This window comes from Nyctereutes procyonoides, unplaced genomic scaffold, assembly GCF_905146905.1.
Source record: "Nyctereutes procyonoides isolate TBG_1078 unplaced genomic scaffold, NYPRO_anot_genome, whole genome shotgun sequence".
Taxonomy (NCBI): domain Eukaryota; kingdom Metazoa; phylum Chordata; class Mammalia; order Carnivora; family Canidae; genus Nyctereutes; species Nyctereutes procyonoides.
The window spans coordinates 23,526,714-23,548,326 of record NW_026575122.1 but is presented as its reverse complement, the minus strand read 5'-3'; the positions used below and the strand labels follow the sequence as shown (position 1 = coordinate 23,548,326).

Below are 21,613 nucleotides of genomic sequence, written 5' to 3'. Positions count from 1 at the left end.
GTCATCTGGCTGTTTTTATGTTATAATTTGTCCTCATTACAAGAATAATACATGATTGTTATTTAAAAATTCAAACTTTACAGTACATAAAGTTGAAAGTAAACTTCTGTAATCTTGATAATAACTGTTCATAGCAATTTTATACATTCTGTACAAGTGTTTCTCCCCCCTGTGCACATCATAATGTTTACCTGTATGTGAGCACATGTTGTTCAGTGGGCTTTTCACTTAACAGTTTACTTTTTTAATTTTTTTAAGATTTTATTTATTTATTCATGAAAGACATACACACACAGAGAGAGAGAGAGACAGAGACACAGGCAGAGGGAGAAGCAGGCTCCATGCAGGGAGCCTGACGTGGGACTCGATCCCAGGTCTCCAGGATCACGCCCTGGGCTGAAGGCGGCGCTAAACCACTGAGCCACCAAGGCTGCCCTTACTTAACAGTTTAAATTGATAATTCAATGATGGAATTAAAGGTAAAAATAAGCTAAGCCTATAAAGATTTTTACATCTTTGATATTTAACATATGGTTAACTGATTTTCATATTCAGAAATTTTATTTACAAACACTTTTTCTATTCTTTGTTCTTTCTCTTCAGAGTGGATGTAACTGAAATTCAGATAGCTTTAGTGATGGTCTTTGTGTTATCTACATTTGGAGGAGCAACAATGTGGGACTATACGGTAAATCTGAATTTAAATTTATATTTAAATACTTAGCAGATATTTAGGAAAAATGCGTTAATTTTCTTCAGAAATTCTTGGCATTGTATTTAATGATCATACCACTTCTTAACCCTTTTTCTTCATTTTATAACTTTGCTATCCTATATGCCTTATTTTGGCATTTTCCCCTATGCATGAATATGTTACCACATAGAAGAAAATTACCCCATTACCCTAATACAAAATTTTAACACACTAGTTGAACTACCTTTTCCAGGCTTAAATTTATCTCATAAAATATATTGAAAAGTAAATTCAGTAAAATATTTTGTTTGAAACTTGTCCCTTAATTTTAGAAAGAGAAGTTAATAATTCGCATTTTTTATAATCTACTATAAGGTAAAGTGGCCCATATTAAGGAGGGTTCTTATGTTCTGCTTGGTTGGCCTCAGTATTTTGATAAAAGTTAACTCTTGGGAGGCCACTGTTACAAATCCATGCTTTGCATAGGAAAAGAATTTATGAAGAAATAAGTTATTGTCTCTGCAACCCAAGTCCATACACTGGCTGACTCACAACCTCATGCCCATAGAGTTAAGAATAATAAGGAAAATATCAACAGCCAACAACTAACATTTACTGATCACCTTATGTTCCCACAATTTACCATCACTGTTTTATCTGACCCTCAGAACAATACTATGAAATAGATATTATCATTATTCTGTGTTATAAGTAAGTCTTAGAATAATTAAGTAATTTGTCCAAGAACACATAGCTCGTAAGTACTGGAATTAAGAAGACTGATTCCAGACTTTATATTTTTAATCACTCAGATATATACCTCCAGTAACAATAGTAAGAGATACAGAACTAAACATACTCTTACCATAGGATCCAGCGACCGTGCTCCTTGATATTTAAATAAGCGGAAAACTTATGTCCACACAAAAACCTGAACTCGGATGCTTACAGCGGCTTTATTCATAATTGCCAAAACTTGGAAGCAACCAAGATGTCTTTCAGTAGGTGATGAATAAATTATGGTACATGCAGGCAATGGATTATTACTCAGTGTTAAAAAGAAAGCATGATCAAGAAATGAAAAGACATGGAGGGACCTTAAGCGCATATTACTTAGTGAAAGAAACCAATCTGGAAAGGTGGCTACATATTGTATGGTTCCAGATATATGACATTCTGGAAAAAGCAAAATGATGGCGACAGTGAAAACATCAGCAGTCGCCAGAGGTTATGGGGGAAGGAGGTATAACAGAGCACAGGGGATTTTTTAGGGCAATAAAACTATTCTGTATAATACTGTAATGGCAGATATTTGTCATAAGCCGTTTGTTCAAGAATATGTATACCACCAGTATTAAACTGTGACGTAAACAATGGCTTTTGGGTGATAAGAATGTATTGGTGTAGGTTCACGTATTATAGCAAGTGTAATACTCTGGCAGGAAATGTTGATAGTAGGGGAGACACTGGGGGGAGACAGAAGGGAATATATGAGGATTTTATGTATTTTCCATACAATTTTGCCATGAATCTACAATTACTGTAAAAGTTAAGTCTATTAAAAAGTAGTAAGATTTCTCTGTGGCATTTAGTTTCAGAATAGCCAATTAAAGTACATACCACTGGGCTCAGACTTGGAGCATATTTTTAAGTAGTGGTACATTTCCTGAGACATTTGTATTCCTTCTCATCCCAGAAGAATAACAGAATCAAAGATATACTACTGTAGACCTCTAAAGTAAATCTAGAGGGATATGATGTGATGTGTCTTCTGTGTTAGCTGCTCAACTGGTTCTCCTAAAAAGGTGAATGTTGACCTAGAGGCAGTTAGGTTATTAAATCAGATGTCTGAATTTAATTCTGATTTAGTTATAATGGGGAATAATTTAATTTAATCTTAAAATCATTTCATTCAATATTTTGGCAATACCATAGGAGGAAAGCACACTTTATTATTCTTACCAACAAGAATATTTATTTTAGATGTAGATTTTCTAAATTTGTTAGTCTGTAGTTTCCATAAATGTTGGTACAATATTTCAAAGCCTATTTTCAAAACACATTAGCCTATAGCTTTTGGAAATTTATTGTTACTGTTTTTTAAATCCTTTGCTGCCTTTGGAAGTTTTCTTGAACAGCAAATTGACCAACAGGTAAATATATTGCTAGAGATTTAATCCTGGATATTAACTACACAGAATTCTTGCATGCACACACATTGTGATATTTGTCACATTCATGATGCAAATCATGGTGTCTGACTTTTACTGTGATGCTGCCTTTTAGAGGTACTAAATTCAAGTGGACTGTCATTTTTCATTTGTGAGATTAAATATTTCATTACAGTTATGTAAGTAGACATCTCTGAATATGGTGGATTCATTTTTCATTTAATGAATAAAACTGTTAAAAGAAAAGTTGTCACTACAGGCTATATCCAGGAGTTAAGGTTTGATTATAAGAAAAAGGATACCTAATCGTACAGGGCCATATCATAATGTTTCTTTACTATTTAATAGGAAAAGAAATTATTTTTTTCTTAATGATTTGTTTCTTTCCTCTACCCCTAAAGATACCCATTCTAGAAATGAAATTGAAGATCTTTCCAGTTCTTGGAGTAGTAGGTGGAGCAATATTTTCCTGTTCAAATTATTTCCATGTTATCCTCCATGGTGGTGTTGGCAAGAATGGATCCACTATAGCAGTAAGATATTAATTCATCATCATTTAATATTAATTTTATTATAAGTTTTATTATTATCAGATCCAGAGATACTAAAAGCATGTCAATGTTCCAAGAATGGGAAAGGAAACCAAGTATCTTTCTTTTTAGGCACATAATACAAAAGTATTTTTTTTTTAAGATTTTATTTGTTCATGAGAGACACACAGAGAGTGAGAGAGACAGAGACACAGGCAGAGGGAGAAGCAGGCTCCATGCAAGGAGCCCAATGTGGGGTCGATGTGGGGCTCAATCTCAGGCCCCTAGGATCACACCCCGGGCTGAAGGTGGCACTAAACCGCTGGGCCACTGGGGCTGCCCCAAAAGTATTTTTAAAAGTTTTGACTTTCTATTTTTCTTAGCAGACTTTTCTGACATCCTGTGTAATCATCCACTGTCTCATTACTGTATATAATTGAGTTGCCATTTGTTTTCTTGCATATTGTACCTTACATTAATAGGGGAGAGGAGGAGGAGAAGAAGGAAATGAATTCCTGATTTAATAGCAGAAAAGTTGCCAAAAGTCATGGTTTCACATACAAGGCAATTTAATACTCATGAAATAAATTTTATTGAAATTTCACTGAAATGTATTGTTAAAAATTATTCTAATATTTTAAAAGGTAAAATTTTACACCTTAATTCTTACATTGAATAGGTACACCTTGTGTACTTTTTTTTTTACACTTTGCTCATGCTGTAATACTTTTGTATTTATTCATACTTATTTCTTTAAAGCTTCAATACTTTTATATGGGAAAGGGTCAGAATTCCTGCCAACTTTTAAACAAATATGATACCTATGTTTTTAAAAACCATATTGTCATCTTTAAGATAAATATAAGAAGATAAGTACTTAGTCTAGTGATGTCATCTCTATCAAAACACTGTTTGGGGCTCCTGCGTGGCTCGGTCAGCTGAGAGTCCCAGCTCAGGCAGGTCTTGATCTCAGGGTCATGAGTTCAAGCCCTGTGTTGGGCTCCATGCCCAGGAGCCTACTTAAAAAGGAAAAAAAAAAATGAAAACATTGTTGGACTTTTTAGAGTCATTTGAGCGATAGCTTACTCTCTTGGATTTCTTTGGTTCTGTAGTTCAAAATTTCTGTCCTTCAAGAGTAGCTATGATTTTGAGAAAAAGCTAAAGTCATATGGAGCCAGGTTTAATAAATAAGAGTAATAAACATGAAATGTGGCATTTTTAGTAAAAAAAAAAAGCCTCATTTTCTTAAATGACATAAATTGCTTCTGAATCATGTATATAAAATATATTCATAAAGATTGAAAATTTATGAATTATGTGGATTCCTTTGAAATTATCTTGAGAGCCAATTTATTTCATAAGTATAAAACTTATTTGGATACAGAAGTCCTGATATATTTGGAAAAATCAGTCATTTTCTGAGGTGTTTTGTCAGTTGACTTCAGTACTATGCATGAGGTGCTTAGGAATACTTGTTGCTTGACCATGGATGATAAAATAAGAGTGCTACCTGGAACATGAATTTTACTAAAGAAAATAAGATTTAGTGAGGATCAGTATCCACCTTAGAGAATATTTTATTAAGAAATAAGTAATAAATGTTTGAAGGAAGACAAAAAAAATCAAACACTATGCTGTTGATTTTCCAATATTTTTAGCAGCAGATTTTCTTGAATAAAATCTACAGAACCATACTACAGATAAAAGCACTATTTTATTAGTCTAAATTTTTATAACTTATTAACATATAGTACACATATTTTATTATGCATACTATATGTATAATAGTATTTATAGTATTTATAATATTGCTGTAATTTTATAGTAAATTCTAATTTATAACATGTAAACAATAAACAAGAATAATGCTGTTTTGATGAATATATTTAAATTGGTAGTTTGGGATTTTGTAAGCCTTAATACCAAATTTATTTCAGTATTTTGTTTAGGATAAGCAGTATTGAGAGAATCCTGATTCACACAGATAAAAATGTAATGGGTTGGAATTACAGTGTTATACAAGAGAGCATCTGCAATCCAAATGCCAAAAAAGGCAGGGGTGAGGACTGTTGGTATAGAGAGAGACCAGGGCAGAATTAAACTTTTCCTGATCGGTGGTTAAAGTACTTTGTAAAACTGGCAGGTTGGAGTGCTTCTTGGCACAGTTGATAGAGCATGTGACACTTGATCTCAGGGTTGTTTAAGTTCGAGTCCCATGTTGGGTGTAGAGGTTATTTAAAAATAAAATTTTAAAAAATAAGTAAAAAATAAAATAAATTGGCAGGTTAAACTTTGTTTCAATACCTGTAATAAAAATATGTTAACTTGGCAATCCAAATGTCGATGGCCTTTGGCACAGTAAAATTGGTGTACAATAAATCATACTGTTTCTTAGTGGCAATTAGTTTAAAATGTGTGTATATATAAAGTTGAAATCAAACATCTGTGGCCCTGTATTACCTCTTTGTAACACTAGGGTTTTACGGATGTTTGAAGGCACAGTTAAGGTCTGTATACTCTGTTAGGCCATATAGTATGTTATATTCTTTAGGTCTCTAGTTTCTAACACAAAATAGATGTTCAGAAAATGTTTGCACTGTGATAAAGGCAATGTTAAGATATGATTTTCTGATTTATCCCGTAGGGCACCAGTGTCTTGTCACCTGGACTCCACATAGGAATTATTATTATATTGGCAATAATGATCTATAAAAAGTCAGCAACTAATGTGTTTGAAAAGCATCCTTGTCTTTATACCCTTATGTTTGGATGTGTCTTTGCTAAAGTATCACAAAAATTGGTGGTAAGAAATTCTTTCATTTATATTTCATAATATAAATAGTACTTGGTCTTCAAATACAAAGCTGGAAACCGTTTCATACAATGGGTAGGTTTTTAATGGTGTTGTCATTATAATAAATGGCTGTTTGTGCTCCAAGTAAAACTGTAAATGAGTTAGTGTTATATTCAGGGAGATACTTTCCTTTCTGAATGCTAAGTTCTTTTAATTATTTGTTTAGCTGTAATTGTCAACTATAATTTTCTGATATCAAGGAATTTAAATATTGGGAACTTTAATGAGCTACCCAATCATGAATGTGAGAAGTTTTATAATCAGTATTTCCATATTAAACGTGAGATTAAATGGTCTCTTTATCTTTGTCTTAATAGTGATTAAAGTATAAATCCTGTCCTAAAAACTGAAAGTTAAAATATTTAAAATTTAATAGTGAAATTATTTTGTTTATCTTTTTATAGATAGCTCACATGACCAAAAGTGAACTGTATCTTCAAGACACTGTCTTTTTTGGCCCAGGTCTTTTATTTTTAGACCAGTACTTTAATAATTTTATAGACGAATATGTTGTTCTTTGGATAGCAATGGTAAGTTCTTTACTGCTAATATTTTTAATAGATGTCAGATAACCTTATACTAAAAAGTTACTTCAGTGATATAGCAGCCTCATTATCTAGTCTATTCTGTAAATGTTCCTGAATAGAATATTTAAAATTAACTCCTTTCAAGCTGTGCATTTTTTTTTTTTTTTTGGTATAGAAATGGCCCACATATGGAGATCAGGCTTCTAACAACTTAAATCTTTAAAAACACAACCCTGTACCTTACAAATAGATCTTTCTTCCTCATCAAAAACAATACAAAGATGACAAAAATCACCTCACTCTGCCCAGAGAAATGCAAATACTTAAGTGTCTGACTTTTACTTAAACTTGTTCAGTCATCACAGACATGGATGAAAGGAGCATTTTTGAGACATTATCTTTATTGTCCTCAATTAATGGTGGTTCTGAACATCTTTGCTTTATTTTCCCCTACCTCTGGACCTTCATGGCTTTGTTAGTAATATATAGACACATATTAAAGTGTGCTAAAATAAATCCTTCAGTTAATCTCTTGATAATTTGAATAATCTACCCTATTTATTAGATTTGGGCACTAAAATATTTAAGTCTTCCATTCTTCAAATGGTGGTGAGATGTAAATATTAATCCTTGCAAATTTCCAGGCAGTAGTCTAAAAAGTGAAAATCAGAGTAATTTCCTTTAATTTGTTATCCAGCATACGTAATTTTAGGGCTTCAAAATAATCTAAATTTAAGAAATAGGGTGATTATTCAAAATATCTGAAAACTCAATAGGGTTTCTTTTACTAATCTTGCATATGTATTACCAAATGGTATTAATATAATTAAATCAGATGTTAAAAATTCAAGCACCTATTTTGTAGTGAGTTAGGCCTGGTTTATGCCCGTGGTAGAGATTACGGTGAGGAAAGCAAATTGAATTTTTCTCTAAAATACTATGTGGACCACAATTTAAAACAATAAAAAACACTTATGTGAATCAAACAAAACATTATGTGTCCTTTAACATCATTAGAGAAAAGCTTACTTCAGTGAGAAAAGGGTCAGACAGAGCTATTCAAGTAAATGATATGGGAGATTTTCCCCTCAAGAGTGAGAGAATTCCTGCTTTACTGGCAGAGCAGTGAGCCTCCTTTCTCTGAAAGGAAGCATTTGTCCCTGGTCTCTGGTAAACTTTTTAGTGTGTCTTCCTCAATTTTGTATTCAACACAATTTTGTATAAGCATCCCCTCAACTATGGTGTTTTTTCGAGGCCTTTATTTTCTTACAACCATCTCAAAGGAAAAATAATTTATATGATGGAATGATTTTATTAAGTGACAAACAGCCCCTCCTAATAGAAAATTTATGGCTTCGTTGCACAGCAGAAAATGTAAAGAATGTGGAGTCAGAAGACAAATTGTGTTGCCAGCTTTTATATTTTTTCTAGGCCGTTTACATTCTGAGCCTCGTTGCACAGCAGAAAATGTAAAGAATGTGGAGTCAGAAGACAAATTGTGTTGCCAGCTTTTATATTTTTTCTAGGCCATTTACCGTTCTGAGCCTCAGTACTTATAACTGTGACATACTCTGCATGTTCCAGTGGATTATAGGGAGATCCAAATATGAAATATATGAAAGTACTCTAAAATATTGTATTTTCATTGAAGAAGTTTAGGTTAAGGTTTGAGATCTTGCGGGGGTGGGGGGAGACAAAAAAAATTGCCTCTTCAGAAAAGATAGACTGTAATACTTTTTTTTTTTTTTGCTTCCAAAGGTCATTTCTTCATTTGATATGATGATGTATTTTAGTGCTTTGTGCCTGCAAATTTCAAGACACCTTCATCTAAATATCTTCAAGACTTCATGTCATGAAGCACCCGAACAGGTTCACAAGCATATTGACTAATAGCCCAAGGAAAAGAGGAGAAGCAGTTAGGGGAACCTATGAGTGAAGGAAATTCCCCTTTGCAGGAGGCTAGTATACAATAAATAAGGTTATATTTGACTATAGAACATTAAGTCCTGTAGATTCCATTATGTGTATTTCAGTTGTGAAGCCCTCATTGCCTATCAACATTTTTGATCACAGGTATTATCAGGATATTACAATCTATAAATTAGAAACAAAATCAAATTTTAATTTTGAGGACACGAAAGTAAACCAATGTGGTTCTAAAAATCTGTCTCAAAAATCTTTATCAGATACTTGGGATTTTCATTGCTAAAGGATTACATAAAAATGGAGGGCTTAGAGGATTTTAGCCATCTTAAGGGTGATGCTTATTACTTCAATTGCTAATAATTGATGTGTTTATAATACTGCATAAGTGGATGGATTGTAATTACGGAGTCAAATGATGTTATAAGAAATGATTTTTTAAGCTATTTTTCAAAGGAGTTAATTACTGTTGGAAAAAGGAAACGGAACTAGAATTTAAAAGGGCTACTAGAATTTTCTATAATTTATATTTAGTAAAAGGAATGTGTCTCACAGTTCAGAAAAACAAATGAACCTTTAAACATTCCTTGATAGTAAAATTTCAGTCACAAAAAAGTGGACATTAAAAAGATCCCCTTTTATGAAACATAAAAAAATGCCAAAGCAAAGTTGATGTAAGAAAATTAGTAATTTGTGACAACAACATGGCAAAAATATCTTCCCTTTAGAATATCAGCCACAGTTACCTCAAATAGACATTGGCTCATGAGGAAATCTGGATAATGTAAATATCAGTTATCCCATCACTAAATACATTATAAATTATCTTTCCACTGTCATTAAAAGTATGAGACTTATGACTCAGATTACCCATTTTACCTTATTTTTAATTTTGTCCAAGTTCTGTAGACCATAAGCCTTATGATGAAATAATTTAAAAAAAAATAAAGGAGTAATGAACACACATTGCACCTTAAGTAATAAAAAGGCATATTGAAAAAATAGTGAAAGTTGATATTCCTTAAAAGTAAAAAATATGTGAATTAGTACACAGAAACCACTCTGGAGTACTTATTTGCCTCTATTAGTAAGCTCAGATAGGACTTTATTAGGGGTTTAAATAGTACTTAAGATGTATATTCCAACATACACTTTGGCTTAAAAGTCCTTCACAAAATTTAGGAACTGTTTCCTTAATGTTATAATGGTTAATTTCTTCCTGTATAAGTTATTATAGTTAGAAAAAGACAGTCATGGACTATCTTATGGACTTGCTTTTTAAAACTTGGAAAACCTTAAAACTAAGGTAAAGGTGGATTATAGTGGCAAAAATCAGAATATAAAACATGAAAAAAAGAGGGAAAAAATCAATTCTTTCCTCCTAATGGGCATTATTTTTTGCTTTGAATGATTCAGTGAAAGCAATTTCAGCAAAAAGTAAAGTTTAGCAGATGTATTTCAAATGCTGAGACAATTTAGTCTATTGACTCTAGTGTTTCATGTTACTGTGTTTAAAAAATGCAGAGTTTTAGTGACAAGGTATAAAGTTAACTGTTCAAGTTTGAAAATGAATGTAATCAAACTTCCATATATTTACTGAATTTAAAACTGAAAAAATATTTTCTAGGTAATTAACTTTAAAGACGAATGTGACATATTTAAACCATAAGTAATTAGGTATGTTAATGATATACTTTCAGTCATTACTAAGGGCATGTGTCATTTAATTGTGGACCAAGCCTAATTAAATGGCATTTAGACGTCTTTCTGGAAATGACATATTCACAAATATGTGTCTTAAAATTTTTATATATCTTGTTTAGTTTTCTTAATAGTTTTTAGCAGTTTATTTCAGAACACAAACAAGTTGCTTTTAATAAATTTTATAAGTCAATTTTCTTTTGAAATCTTATTTTCATTAGTACTGGCTGTGTAACTTAAGTATATACAGTAAAATGTACATATAACATAAATTTTGTATATTTTTTCTTAAAGAAGAAAAATGTAACCTTCTAAACTTGTGCTTTGTAGCTTTCTACCTTTTGGGACTAATACAAATACACCGAAGCCAAAAACTGAAATTAAATCATCTTTATTGCTAAAAGTTAATATACAAGTGTTAAAGAGAAAAATACACTATTACTATTAAAAAGCTGGAAACTTGGTATAAATAATTTAAGAATTGCTACTATTCATATAACTGTTCAGCTTTATGTGAAAGTTAACAAGTAGAGAGGTCTTGCACTTAAGCTAACAACACAATGTATTATTTTAAACTAGAATTTTTAAACCACTCTAAAAGAATTACATGCCTCTTAGCTAATGTTATAATTGTATCATATTACTTAGGTTCAAGTTCTTCCTTCAAAGAGTCATCAGAATAACATGGATTGAAGAGACTTTCGAACACTTGCCATCTCTTGCTGCTGCTGTTACATGAAAGGAAATATTAAACATTTGTTTAATTTTTAGATAAGTGTTATACATATTTCACCAAATAAAATATTTCATTGGTTGCATTACTCCTCATTTTTCCAACTTAAAATGTAACGACTTACAGTCTCCATCATAATTTTTTTTTGCAACATAGCCATTTCTTTTTTAAGTTCATTTTGCGCACCAGTAAGTAGGTTATCATGATTCTTCTCCAACTCTTCCATATTCTAAAACACAAAAGGCTAGTTCAGTTACAAACCATCACTTTTCATCTCAGATTCTAAACTTACATTACTAATTTTCAATAGTAGGAACTTTCTACTATTCAAATAATGTGAATTATTTATGCCAAATGAAAATACTCTAATAGTGGAAACCAAAATACAAAGGAAGAAAACCATCAGACATGGATCAAGTATTACAGGAGGTATGATAGTAGTATACTTTGCTCAAAATAATGGGTTAATAAGCTGCTAAGGTCAAAATAGAACAAAAAAGGAATGCCGTAATACTTAAAATTTCTAATAAGCTTTCTAAATATCAAGTAATTATGTTATTCTAATAGTCAATGTGATGTGAATTCATTAGAAGGAATAAAATGATCTGTAATCTACCTCTTCTTTCAATTTATGAAAAACAAGTTATGTTATATCAAACATAACTTTATTATTCATAATAATAATAATTACTCATAATAATAATAATATCTAATGAATAATAATATTCATATCTTTATTATTCATCTAACCAATAGTGATCCTAACTCCTACTATATAAAAAGTACTACATTAAGTATTGTGGAGAAATTAAAAAGTAGTAATATATGATTACTCCCTTACTCCAGTAAGGAGATACATACAAAATAATCCAAAATTTAATAGTAAGAACGAAGCGCAACATGTTATAGCTATGTAGTAGAAAATAGGGATTAATTCCAATTTAGTTGGCAAAAGAGTAATATAAAAGAAAAAGTAATTAAAAACATCTCAGAGCAAGAGCATAGATAAATGCATAGAAGTACACAATGAATGAGTTCAGAGAATGCAATTATCTGGTGTGGTGGGAGTTTCCTAACAAATGTAGTAACTGAAGCATAAAGAGAAGAATCACATTATGGAAGGGGACTTGAAATCTAAGAATTGAATTGAAAATGAAAAATACTGACTTTTTCAGGAGGGAAGAACTGTTTTAGGAAGATATGACAGACCTATGAAGAGTAATTTGGAGAAGGGAAATGAGTTGAGGTTTAGTAGTATAAACAAAGAATGATGTGGTTGTAAATTAGGAGAGTAGTTCTGGGGATTAAAAGAAGGAACCACTGCAGGAGTAAAAACTACAGGACCTACTATGAATAATAAGGGAGATGGAGGAGTCAAACGTAATACTAAAGTTCCTATCCTACGTGGTAATTAACATTTAGTGATAAGATTTAAAGAAATCTTTGTTAGTATTTTATCAATCTTCACACCAATTAAATGGTTTTTAGGGAGCATTAGAGCAAGCTGATTGGAAACACTTTTAAAAATAACTTTGATGTACATAGAAAAGTTTTTTTAAAACTACTACTAGTTCATTCAGAGCATCCCAATTACTTTAAAAGGGTGACATTTTAACATTTGCACAAGATTAACAGAATCCTGACACACACACAAAAAAAAAGGTATGTGCAGGATTCCAATGAACTCCTACAAATAGTCACTAAAAAGTACATATCTGCATGAATAAGAGGTCAATGCCACAAACCACAATTTGTTAATATGCATAACAGATAATTCTCGATGCACAAGTTTTTAATTAGCTGGGTTTTTCGTTCTATTATGTATCTGAGCCATTTCTTATAAGATGGGATATAAAGCCATTTTTACTCACTGCAGTAATCCTAACAAGAAATATAACATAACGTACATATATATTAGAAAATGAAAAATATTCCTCATTTTCAATTGAGTACTTTGTATTCTGGAGATACAAAGTAAAAGACTACCTAGAAATGATTTATGGACTTTTTATTTTCAGTTAAGACAGAACTATTACTATTACTATTCTTATTAGTAAAATAAGAATTTTATGCACATTATGTATATTTAGGTAAGATTCCCAATTTACCATTTCTTGTTTTGAATAATCCCCACAAAGCATTAGAATCCTAAAGTAAAAATATATTTAACAGTTAAAATGGAAAGAATTTAAAATATATAATTTTTTCCCTTAAACTTAGAAAAATACTATCTTCTGCTTTCAAATATAAACTTATATAACAATGTATTACACAATGTATTGCATAACCAAATACAACAACAGACCTTTACGAACTGCTCATACAGCTGTCTAACTGTTTTCAGTCTCTGGCTCTGAACAATTCTAGACTGTTGAAAAATCTTTTGCTGCTGTCGAAACAAGTTCTACAAATATAAGCAAAAAAAAAAAATATGTGGTAACAATTTGGGTGAAATTTAAAATTTAGCAAAAAATGATTCTACGTTACATTTAAAAGGAATAGTTTTTCTATCAACAGTTTTAACTATTATGACCAAGCTCACCACTAATATACAACAGTAATAATCCTACCAGTCACAAAATAGCAACACTTAACAATACTCAAAATATATTGTTTTGTTTTGTTTGTTAATGTAGGCTCCATGCCCAATGTGGAGCCCAATGTCGGGCTTGAACTCATGACCCTGAGATCAAGACCTGAGCTGAAATCAATAGTTGGAAGTTTACTCAACTGAGCCATGCAGGTGCCCCAACAATACCAAAATATGTTTTAATTCTTGGTGCTCTCAGTATCAACATGTATGATCTTTACCTTTTTTTAAAAAAGATTTATTTATTTATGATAGAGAGAGAGAGAGAGAGAGAGAGAGAGAGAGAGAGAGAGGGGCAGAGACACAAGAGGAGGGAGAAGCAGGCTCCATGCCGGGAGTCGGACGTGGGACTCGAACCCGGACTCCAAGATCGCGCCCAGGGCCAAAGGCAGGCGCCAAACCACTGAGCCACCCCGGGATCCCCTGTATGATCTTTCCAATAAAGCTCATCTTTCAGTTCCTTGGACCACTTTTCACCAACGGTTTTTGTCCCCCACCCTACTTTAGCCATTCACAGTACATGCTCATACCCTGGATTTTGTCACTCCCAATAACTACAACCTCTACACAGTATAAACAATAGAAAATTTCGCATTAACTATGTGTTAGATACTATTCTGAACTCTTTAAATAAACATATTATATATGAACTCATTTAATCCTCAAAACAACTCCATGAGGTTATTATTACTCCTCTTTCATAGATAAGAAAACAGGCATCAAGATAATTTTTTCATAGTTTCACAGCTAGCATTTGGTGATATCAGGATGTGATTCCAAAGAGTGTATTTCCAGAATTCAGGTCTAACCATTTATTATTCATGCTATTTCTCCATATAACTCACTATTCACAACCACTACCTGCCTACCATGCTAGCTACCTCTTGGTACCATAATTCAGTAATCTCTATCATACCTAAAATCCACTCATCTTACTCATTTTCACATCCCCTATCCCTAATCCCATGTCCTCATTTTCCTCCTATCCAGTTTAAATTCTATGGTGAATCATCCTTTCATATATCCTGCCCAATTCCCACGCTGTCACACTTGTCTGGCTAAACTCCAATCCTGGAAAATTCAACTCTCCAGTAATTCTGCCTGCATCCCTATAGCTGGTCCTGACTAGCGAAAATCCCACAATTATGCTAACATGTCTCTCTTGAAATCATGATCACTGGCCTAAATTCGATCCTTAATGCTGCTTAGAAATTATATTTCCCTAGTCCATTCACTGATCCACTCAGGAAAGTGTTTTATTTGACCTCAAAAGGCAACATGTTTTCTACCATCCAATAACCTAATTATTTCACTAAAGAAACCCAATCCAAAGAGAACTTTGAGTCTCCATCATTTCTACCTACCCACCTATATCTGTGCTCACATACTTTACCTTCTTTCCTGTTTTTAAGGATGAACTGTCCTTGTTCTCTGCTACCCCCAACTTCTTCACATGTTCCAACCATTCTTAAGAATTCAACTGTCCCCCTTTTCCATTACTTATTTTTCCCTCAAGATTATTCTTCTCAGCAAACATATGTTGCTCTTTCTTCATTCTTAAACAAAAACCACACATTATTCCTTTTCTGCTCAAGCTACCACCCCATTTCTCTATTTCCTATTCTTTTATTATACTCCTCCTAATCAAGTTTCTGCACTCATTTTCTACCAAAATCATTCTGATCAAGAACATCAACAACCTTTACATTGCCAAATCCACCCTATGGTTCTCCCTCATATCTCTGAACTCTTAACACTGAAATACTTATTCCAGAAATCAGTCCTTAGGCCTCTCTTTTACATTTACAATCACTTCCTTGGTGGTCTCATCCATCTTATGGCTTAACTACTGTTAAGAATGTTGAGAATTCCCAACTTTGCACATTCAGCTCTTATTTTTTTCCAGAACTCCAGACCCCTATACCAATGGGCCTACTCAACACATCCCCTCGGATATTTCATATTAACATTTCCAAAACTGAGCTGATCAACCAACCCCTAAAATTATTTAATATGAATAGTACTTTAACTCTTAAATAAGAAATATGTGATAATTTTATAAATGAAAGAGTAAAATAATAACAGGGTAGTTACTGTAGTTATATAACATATGGGTATAGCACACTTCCATCTCCCACAGAGATGGGCATGTAACACAAGTCTGGCCATTAAGAGTAAACCATGTTTTGACCGTAATAACTGGTTCAGGAATGGGCAAATGATCCAAACTTTATCAGTGATATTCCTCCAGAGGACTTTTCTTTCTGCTAGCTATTGAAAAAAACAAAAACAAAAACAAAACAAAAAAAAACCCAAAAAACAAAAAAAACAAACAGTCCACTGGTTACTAAACTTGTAGTAAGTCTAAATTTTAAGAAGCTATCTTGCTTACCACATTGAAAGAGCCTATTAAGAATCGCAGACAGAGCCCAAATGACACTATATAACATGCAGTCCTTCCTTACATCCATCCAGCTATGTCTGAAGCTAACTAAACTACACCTGAACTTCTTTTATATAAACCAATAATCCTTCTTTTGTACTTTGATAATTTGTCATTTAGAACTGCAAGAATCACAACCAATATAGGAAGCAAAGGCCAACAGCTTTCACAAATGTGCCTGAGTTCTCTGGTTTCCCATTCAGCAGGACTGAAACACATAGCCAGTATGGGAAATGGAACCCAACCGAGTGTCCTAAATCTACTACAAGGCTAAGGTCTCCATTCCCACTTGACGCTTGGTTATAATAGATTATAAAATTAAGCATGATACTAACAGCTAGTTTTTCTTCTTGTTCCTCAATTTTCTGCATATCCATTTCCCACTGCTGAAACAAAGTCACAAACTGCTGAGAATATTCTTGGTTAAGCTTCTGCCTATAAAACATAACAATGAATATTTTCATATTTTATATCAAAATATTCCAAACAAAATTGATGACATACTTTATAAATACTAAAAGAGGAAATAATGGCATCTTAAATTGTCAAATATGAAACCAAAAAGTAAAATTATGATTTATGCTGATTTTCCTAGCCAGCTAACAACAGAAAAGCCCTCTCACATGCTTTAGTTCTCAGAAACTATGGAAGTCTTATTATATATACATTTTTCAGAAAAGTCCATTTCATTTCCAAGCAGTTTTTTTTCTCCAACTGAATATAGGCTCCAATATAAGTAGATTAAGTCAAATTATTGTGTTTATCATGTAAGATGTCTAAATAGAAATATACCACTTGGTTTTTCCCCATTTTGGTATAATGATTTTGTAAAAAAGAACAATTAAGTCAATTCAGCTAAAATACACAGATTATTTACAATAAAACTGATCTTTTTCTACAATGTTAAAAACAGGTAACTATCACAAAGCTAATAATTTATATGACATTTACTTTTTATTCAATGTATTTCTAGAATGAAAATAACCTTTAGGGTAAAAACACCAGTTGTTATTTAAATGGAGAAAATTATAATCTGCATTGATTTCTAAGAAATATATCTCAAGTCTGTGAAGAAGTAAGGTTTTAGGACTAACAGGCTTAAAGGAAAATCAAGCCAAATATGTATTTTACTAGAGACTCCAATAAATAAATGATAGTATTTTTCATAATTTGTACCGAGAAATGATACAAATTTTGTGGCTGTGAAAAAACCAACAACCTTACCTTTGCTCTTGCTGAGTTTTCCAAACATGTTCAATTTTCTGGTTGCTGGTTTTGAGAGAAGCCTTAGTATACAGTTCTAGTCTTTTTCTCTTTGCAAGAAGGGCCTTGTTAATGTCAGCTTTATTAAAAATAAATATCCATTAAAACTTAATGTTGAAATTTATTTTATTCCCACATATTCAAATTAAATACAGATATAATTGCTTCAACAGTTTTGGAAAGACGGCTAAAATTAAATCTTACAGTAGGTACAATATTAAAAAGCAAGATTATCTGTTTTTTTTTTCCCTAAGGAATTTCCGGCTATTAATATCTCAATTTTGATTTTCCTAACTAGGGTTAATTTTTTAATTTAGAGAGGACTGAAAAATGCTAAACATGAAAAAAGAGGGGGGTCTCAAAGACCTTTAACTTTTTCAGGAGAAAAAAATAATAAAGGCTAAATTTTTCTAAATTTGTAAAATACTCTCCAACTGAAACTCATTTAGATGAGTTATTTCTAGAACTCATCATATGAAATACAAAATTATTTTTAAAAAGAATCCAAAAAGAATAAAAACAGTTAAATAGGAAAATTAGTTTAAAAAAGTCCGTGATACTTTTAAATATAATTTTTACCAAAAAGAGATAAAAAAACCAAGCATAGAAAAATCTTAAATATACTGATAAATTCATTCATGAAATCTTTTAAATATTTCTGTGGAACTTTTTTCCCCTGGACTTATTAAAAGAACATTTATTTCTTATTGAAGTATAATCAACACAGCGTTACACATTAGTTTCAATGAATAAGAGTGATTTCTGGAGCTTTTTATAGGACATTTTTAAGCACTGTATTTTATAAAATTTTTAATACCTCAAAAAATGTTTTGCTAAACTATGGCTCTACTGCCAATAATTATTTTTCAGTTAATCATGATGGATCTGTATTATACAAATATTTTATATTTCCAATCTCCACCTATGATAAATTTAAAAGATTACAAAACAAACATTTTTCCACCACCAAATAGAGCAAAGGTTTCAAGAAACACTTGACTGAATAATCCATATAGAAGAGCCAAACAAATATTGACTCTCTTTTTAAGACCGCTACCCCTGGGGCACCTGGGTGGCTTAGTTGGTTAAGTGTTGGCTTCAGCTCTGTTCACAATCTCCAGGTCCTGGGATCTAGCCCCACATTGTGTTGGGCTCCCTGATCAATGAGGAGTTTGCTTCTCCCACTTCCTCTGCCCCTTCTTGGCTTGTGCTCTAATAAATAAAATCTTAAAAAAACAAAACAACAACAAACAAAAAACAAAAAACAAAAAACAAAAACCTATCCCCTAACAGAGTTAAGGTAACTGATATTTAATATACCATTTAAAGTTTATGAACTTCTCTGATTATAGATCTCTTACTAGCTAGCAGGGTTACCTTTCTCAACTACATAATGTAATAATGTAAAAAATAACAATAAAAAGGGATTTTAAAGGGCTCAATTTATATTGCCCCTCCTAAGAACACAGGAATGTCATAGAAAATAACTAAATTGAGAAAATGAAAACATAACATACAGATATGTGTGTGTGTAACACTTGGTCTGTGAGTTTGTGAAAGTTCATACAAAGAGGGGTAGATATTTTCCCCTTCCATTTTTATTCTAAAATTCCAAAGTCCATTAAATTCACACATGTATAAAATAAAATCACCATTCTTACCTCAACACCGTTAATACCATTTTTACTCTTCCTATCGACAACTGGAGAAGGTTAAGTAAGGAAATCTATGTGGTAATAGTCTTGTAGTCCACTGATTAACATTTCCTGTTATATAAGTTAGGTGCTATACCGTTTAAATAATTATCTTAAAAGACAAGTATCTCCTAAAACATACCTCCAAATCTTTCCAGCATATTTTGTACTTCACCCCTGTGAAATTACATCAAAAAACTTCTCATTAAGGATTGAAATACCGTATGTACAATGTATTTACATACAATACTCACTGCACAACCAAACTAGACTTTTCTTAAAGTACGTTATGTAACAGGCAAAAATTATTTTGAGCACATCACCCCACATCTTCAAATACTGCTGAAGTCCTTTTCTTCCCATGCTTATCAATTACTGGAGTCTTCCCTGCATTGACAATAAAAAAAAAAAAATCGAAACTAAGTATTCCATTTTGGTACTTTTTTATGGTGTAATATCTTAATTTTGAGTACTTTTAGGCTTTTGTTGCCAACATAACTTTTTAAAGCAGACATATAAATACCACACTTTCCCTGCAGTTTAAATGGAATTAAATCGGGATTCGGGACCATTTTATAGGAACAATTCTGCGAGCTTTCCCATGTTAATGTCGTAAGTCAGGTTTTTATTTTTGCTCATTAATGTTATGTGTATGTTCTATATTCATGAAGCAGGCATCTGGAGAATAGTGACTGTAATGGCAAGAGATGGTATGCAGCTTTTCATTTTTTAAAAAAATAGATTTTATTTATTCATGAGAGACACAAAGAGAGGCAGAGACAGAGGCAGAAGCAGGCTCCCTGCAGGGAGCCCGATGTGGGACTCAATCCCAGGACCCTGGGATCACGACCTGAGCCAAAGGCAGACACTCAACCAGAGCCACCCAGGAGTCCCTGTACAAGCTTTTCAAACTTGAAATGAGAAACATGAAGTGCATGATAACGCTTTACAAATAAAGTTTTATTAAAGTTTAAACTGTAGTGCGTCCCAAACAGATCACCGCCAGGACATGGTCACTGCCCGACCACCTTAAACACTGCGTACCTTCAGGGACATCCTCCTCGGAAACACTCAGATCTTTTTTAACTTCTTTCTCAAACTCATAGGCTCTTATAACCTGATCCTCCATGGACGTCTTCCCAGACTTCCCCGTGTGCTTTCTTCCAGAGGGCACCATAGTCACAGGTTTTCTGACTTTTAAAAAATAAATCTCTCAAACCTTCTGAATCCAAAGACATCATTTAAGTAAACTGCTAAATTTTCAAAATCAGCGGTATCGAAAAAAAGATCTTAGTCGAAAAACACTTTACTGGGAGTTCCCTCCTCACTTATTTTGTTGGCCCCAAATCAACAGGGGTAACGACACACCCACCGATGGAGGGTTCGCCTCTGGGGGCTGGGAGATCTGAATTTTAGTCCCGCCTTTGTCAAGATTCTCGCTAAATTCAAGGAGATCTAGTCTGTGCACTTCCGTCACAAAGGGAAACTGTAGCATAGTTGGTGGGGTTAACCCCGTCAGCACGCCCCTCGGTAAATTCACGGTAAATTAAATCTAAAATAAAGGCGGTTCGCACCCCGTGCCGCGGGAAATAACGATTCCGCTTAAGAATTTCACGACATGAACGCGGGGTACAAAGGAAAAGCCCTTAGTTCATCACGTTCTGACGGGGGTGGGGGGGCGCGCATGAGCGAGCGACGCCAGGCGGGCGACAGCCCACCCACCCGGCTACCGAGACAGAAACCGGCCTGAGCCGTCGGAACCAGTCAGATCCGGTTCTGCCCGCCGCATTCCACCCGTCACTCGACGGCAGGAAGCCCCGCCCTCAGGGAAGTTCACGAACTTCATTTTCCTGTCAGAGGCCCTAAAAATTTACCTCACGGATCAAAAGCAGCCTCGGACTGGAGCGCGAGGCAAAGTCCTCCCTTCCTCCCACCTGAAAAAAGTCCCCAATGGCCAAAACCACAGGAATTGGTCTCCCGAGAGGCGTCCCGCCACTCCAGCCCCAACCGCTCCAGCCGCTTACCCCGAGGTGTGCGCTGTGCCGCCACGATGCTTCTGAGGAAAGTTAGACTTCACGCGGGAGAAAAGCGAGAAGGCTCGCCTCGCCCGAGGGCGTCGCTGATTGGCTAGTGAGGGCGTCGCTGATTGGCTGGTGGCTCTGCGCGTGCGTATAGAAGGCCACAGGCTCCGCCCCTGCGAGCAACCGACCGCGAGACGGCTGCCCCAGAGTGCCTTGCGGGCCGCGGCCTGCGCAGCCTTAGTGTCCTGGAGGCCTGTTCGTGTGTGGTTTTCTAGATTAAGTTTTAATTCTTAAAATTTAATTTGAAAATTGCAGAATATGTAAGTCACGAAACAGGATGAACACACGACCTAATTCGCGAAGTAGAATTTACTGGAAGCCTTGGAATTTCCTTAGGAAGGCCTTTCCATTCCATCCTCGCCCCTAATTCCCCTTTCGGATGTGTGGGTTTTGTTTTGTTTTGTTTTGT

General features: G+C 33.6%; 2 protein-coding genes across 6 annotated transcripts in view; one reads left to right on the top strand and one right to left on the bottom strand.

Annotated features, from left to right (window-relative positions):
* Positions 1–11,221, top strand: part of CHPT1 (choline phosphotransferase 1) — a 28,892-nt gene extending 17,671 nt beyond the window's left edge. Inside the window, exons 4-9 of one of the 2 annotated variants that reach the window (XR_008665910.1) lie at positions 604–688; positions 3,267–3,398; positions 6,040–6,198; positions 6,654–6,779; positions 8,535–8,734; positions 11,049–11,221. Coding sequence is in view for 1 of the 2 variants with exons in the window: in XM_055336570.1 (XP_055192545.1) it covers positions 604–688; positions 3,267–3,398; positions 6,040–6,198; positions 6,654–6,779; positions 8,535–8,645; positions 11,049–11,093 (658 nt within the window). In the remaining variant the exon portion in view is untranslated. The remainder of the gene's footprint in view (positions 1–603; positions 689–3,266; positions 3,399–6,039; positions 6,199–6,653; positions 6,780–8,534; positions 8,735–11,048) is intronic. The other variant, XM_055336570.1, reaches the window with a different exon arrangement.
* Positions 10,776–21,179, bottom strand: SYCP3 (synaptonemal complex protein 3). 4 transcript variants are annotated; one of them, XM_055336571.1, is made up of 9 exons: positions 21,148–21,179; positions 20,168–20,317; positions 19,447–19,510; positions 19,266–19,300; positions 17,391–17,508; positions 16,502–16,601; positions 13,439–13,537; positions 11,258–11,362; positions 10,776–11,128 (listed from the first exon to the last, which is right to left on the bottom strand). In XM_055336571.1, the coding sequence occupies exons 2-9, from the start codon at positions 20,298–20,300 to the stop codon at positions 11,075–11,077; spliced, it is 708 nt and encodes a 235-aa protein (XP_055192546.1). In that variant the 5' UTR covers positions 20,301–20,317; positions 21,148–21,179; the 3' UTR covers positions 10,776–11,074. The 4 variants fall into 4 exon arrangements, with proteins under 4 accessions (XP_055192546.1, XP_055192547.1, XP_055192548.1 ...); XM_055336572.1 differs by having other exon boundaries at positions 20,168–20,313; positions 21,148–21,163; XM_055336573.1 differs by lacking the exon at positions 13,439–13,537.
* Between the last annotated feature and the right edge of the window lie 434 nt (positions 21,180–21,613).

Bases quoted from the DNA above. Each gene is read 5' to 3' on its own strand.
- SYCP3 (XM_055336571.1), bottom strand. From the start codon at position 20,300: ATGGTGCCCTCTGGAAGAAAGCACACGGGGAAGTCTGGGAAGACGTCC. The intron at 16,602-17,390 runs GTAAGGTTGTTG...TATGTTTTATAG, and splicing joins AAAACTCAGCAAGAGCAAAG to GCAGAAGCTTAACCAAGAAT. The intron at 11,363-13,438 runs GTCTGTTGTTGT...TTTGTGTTTTAG, and splicing joins TGTATGAGCAGTTCGTAAAG to AATATGGAAGAGTTGGAGAA.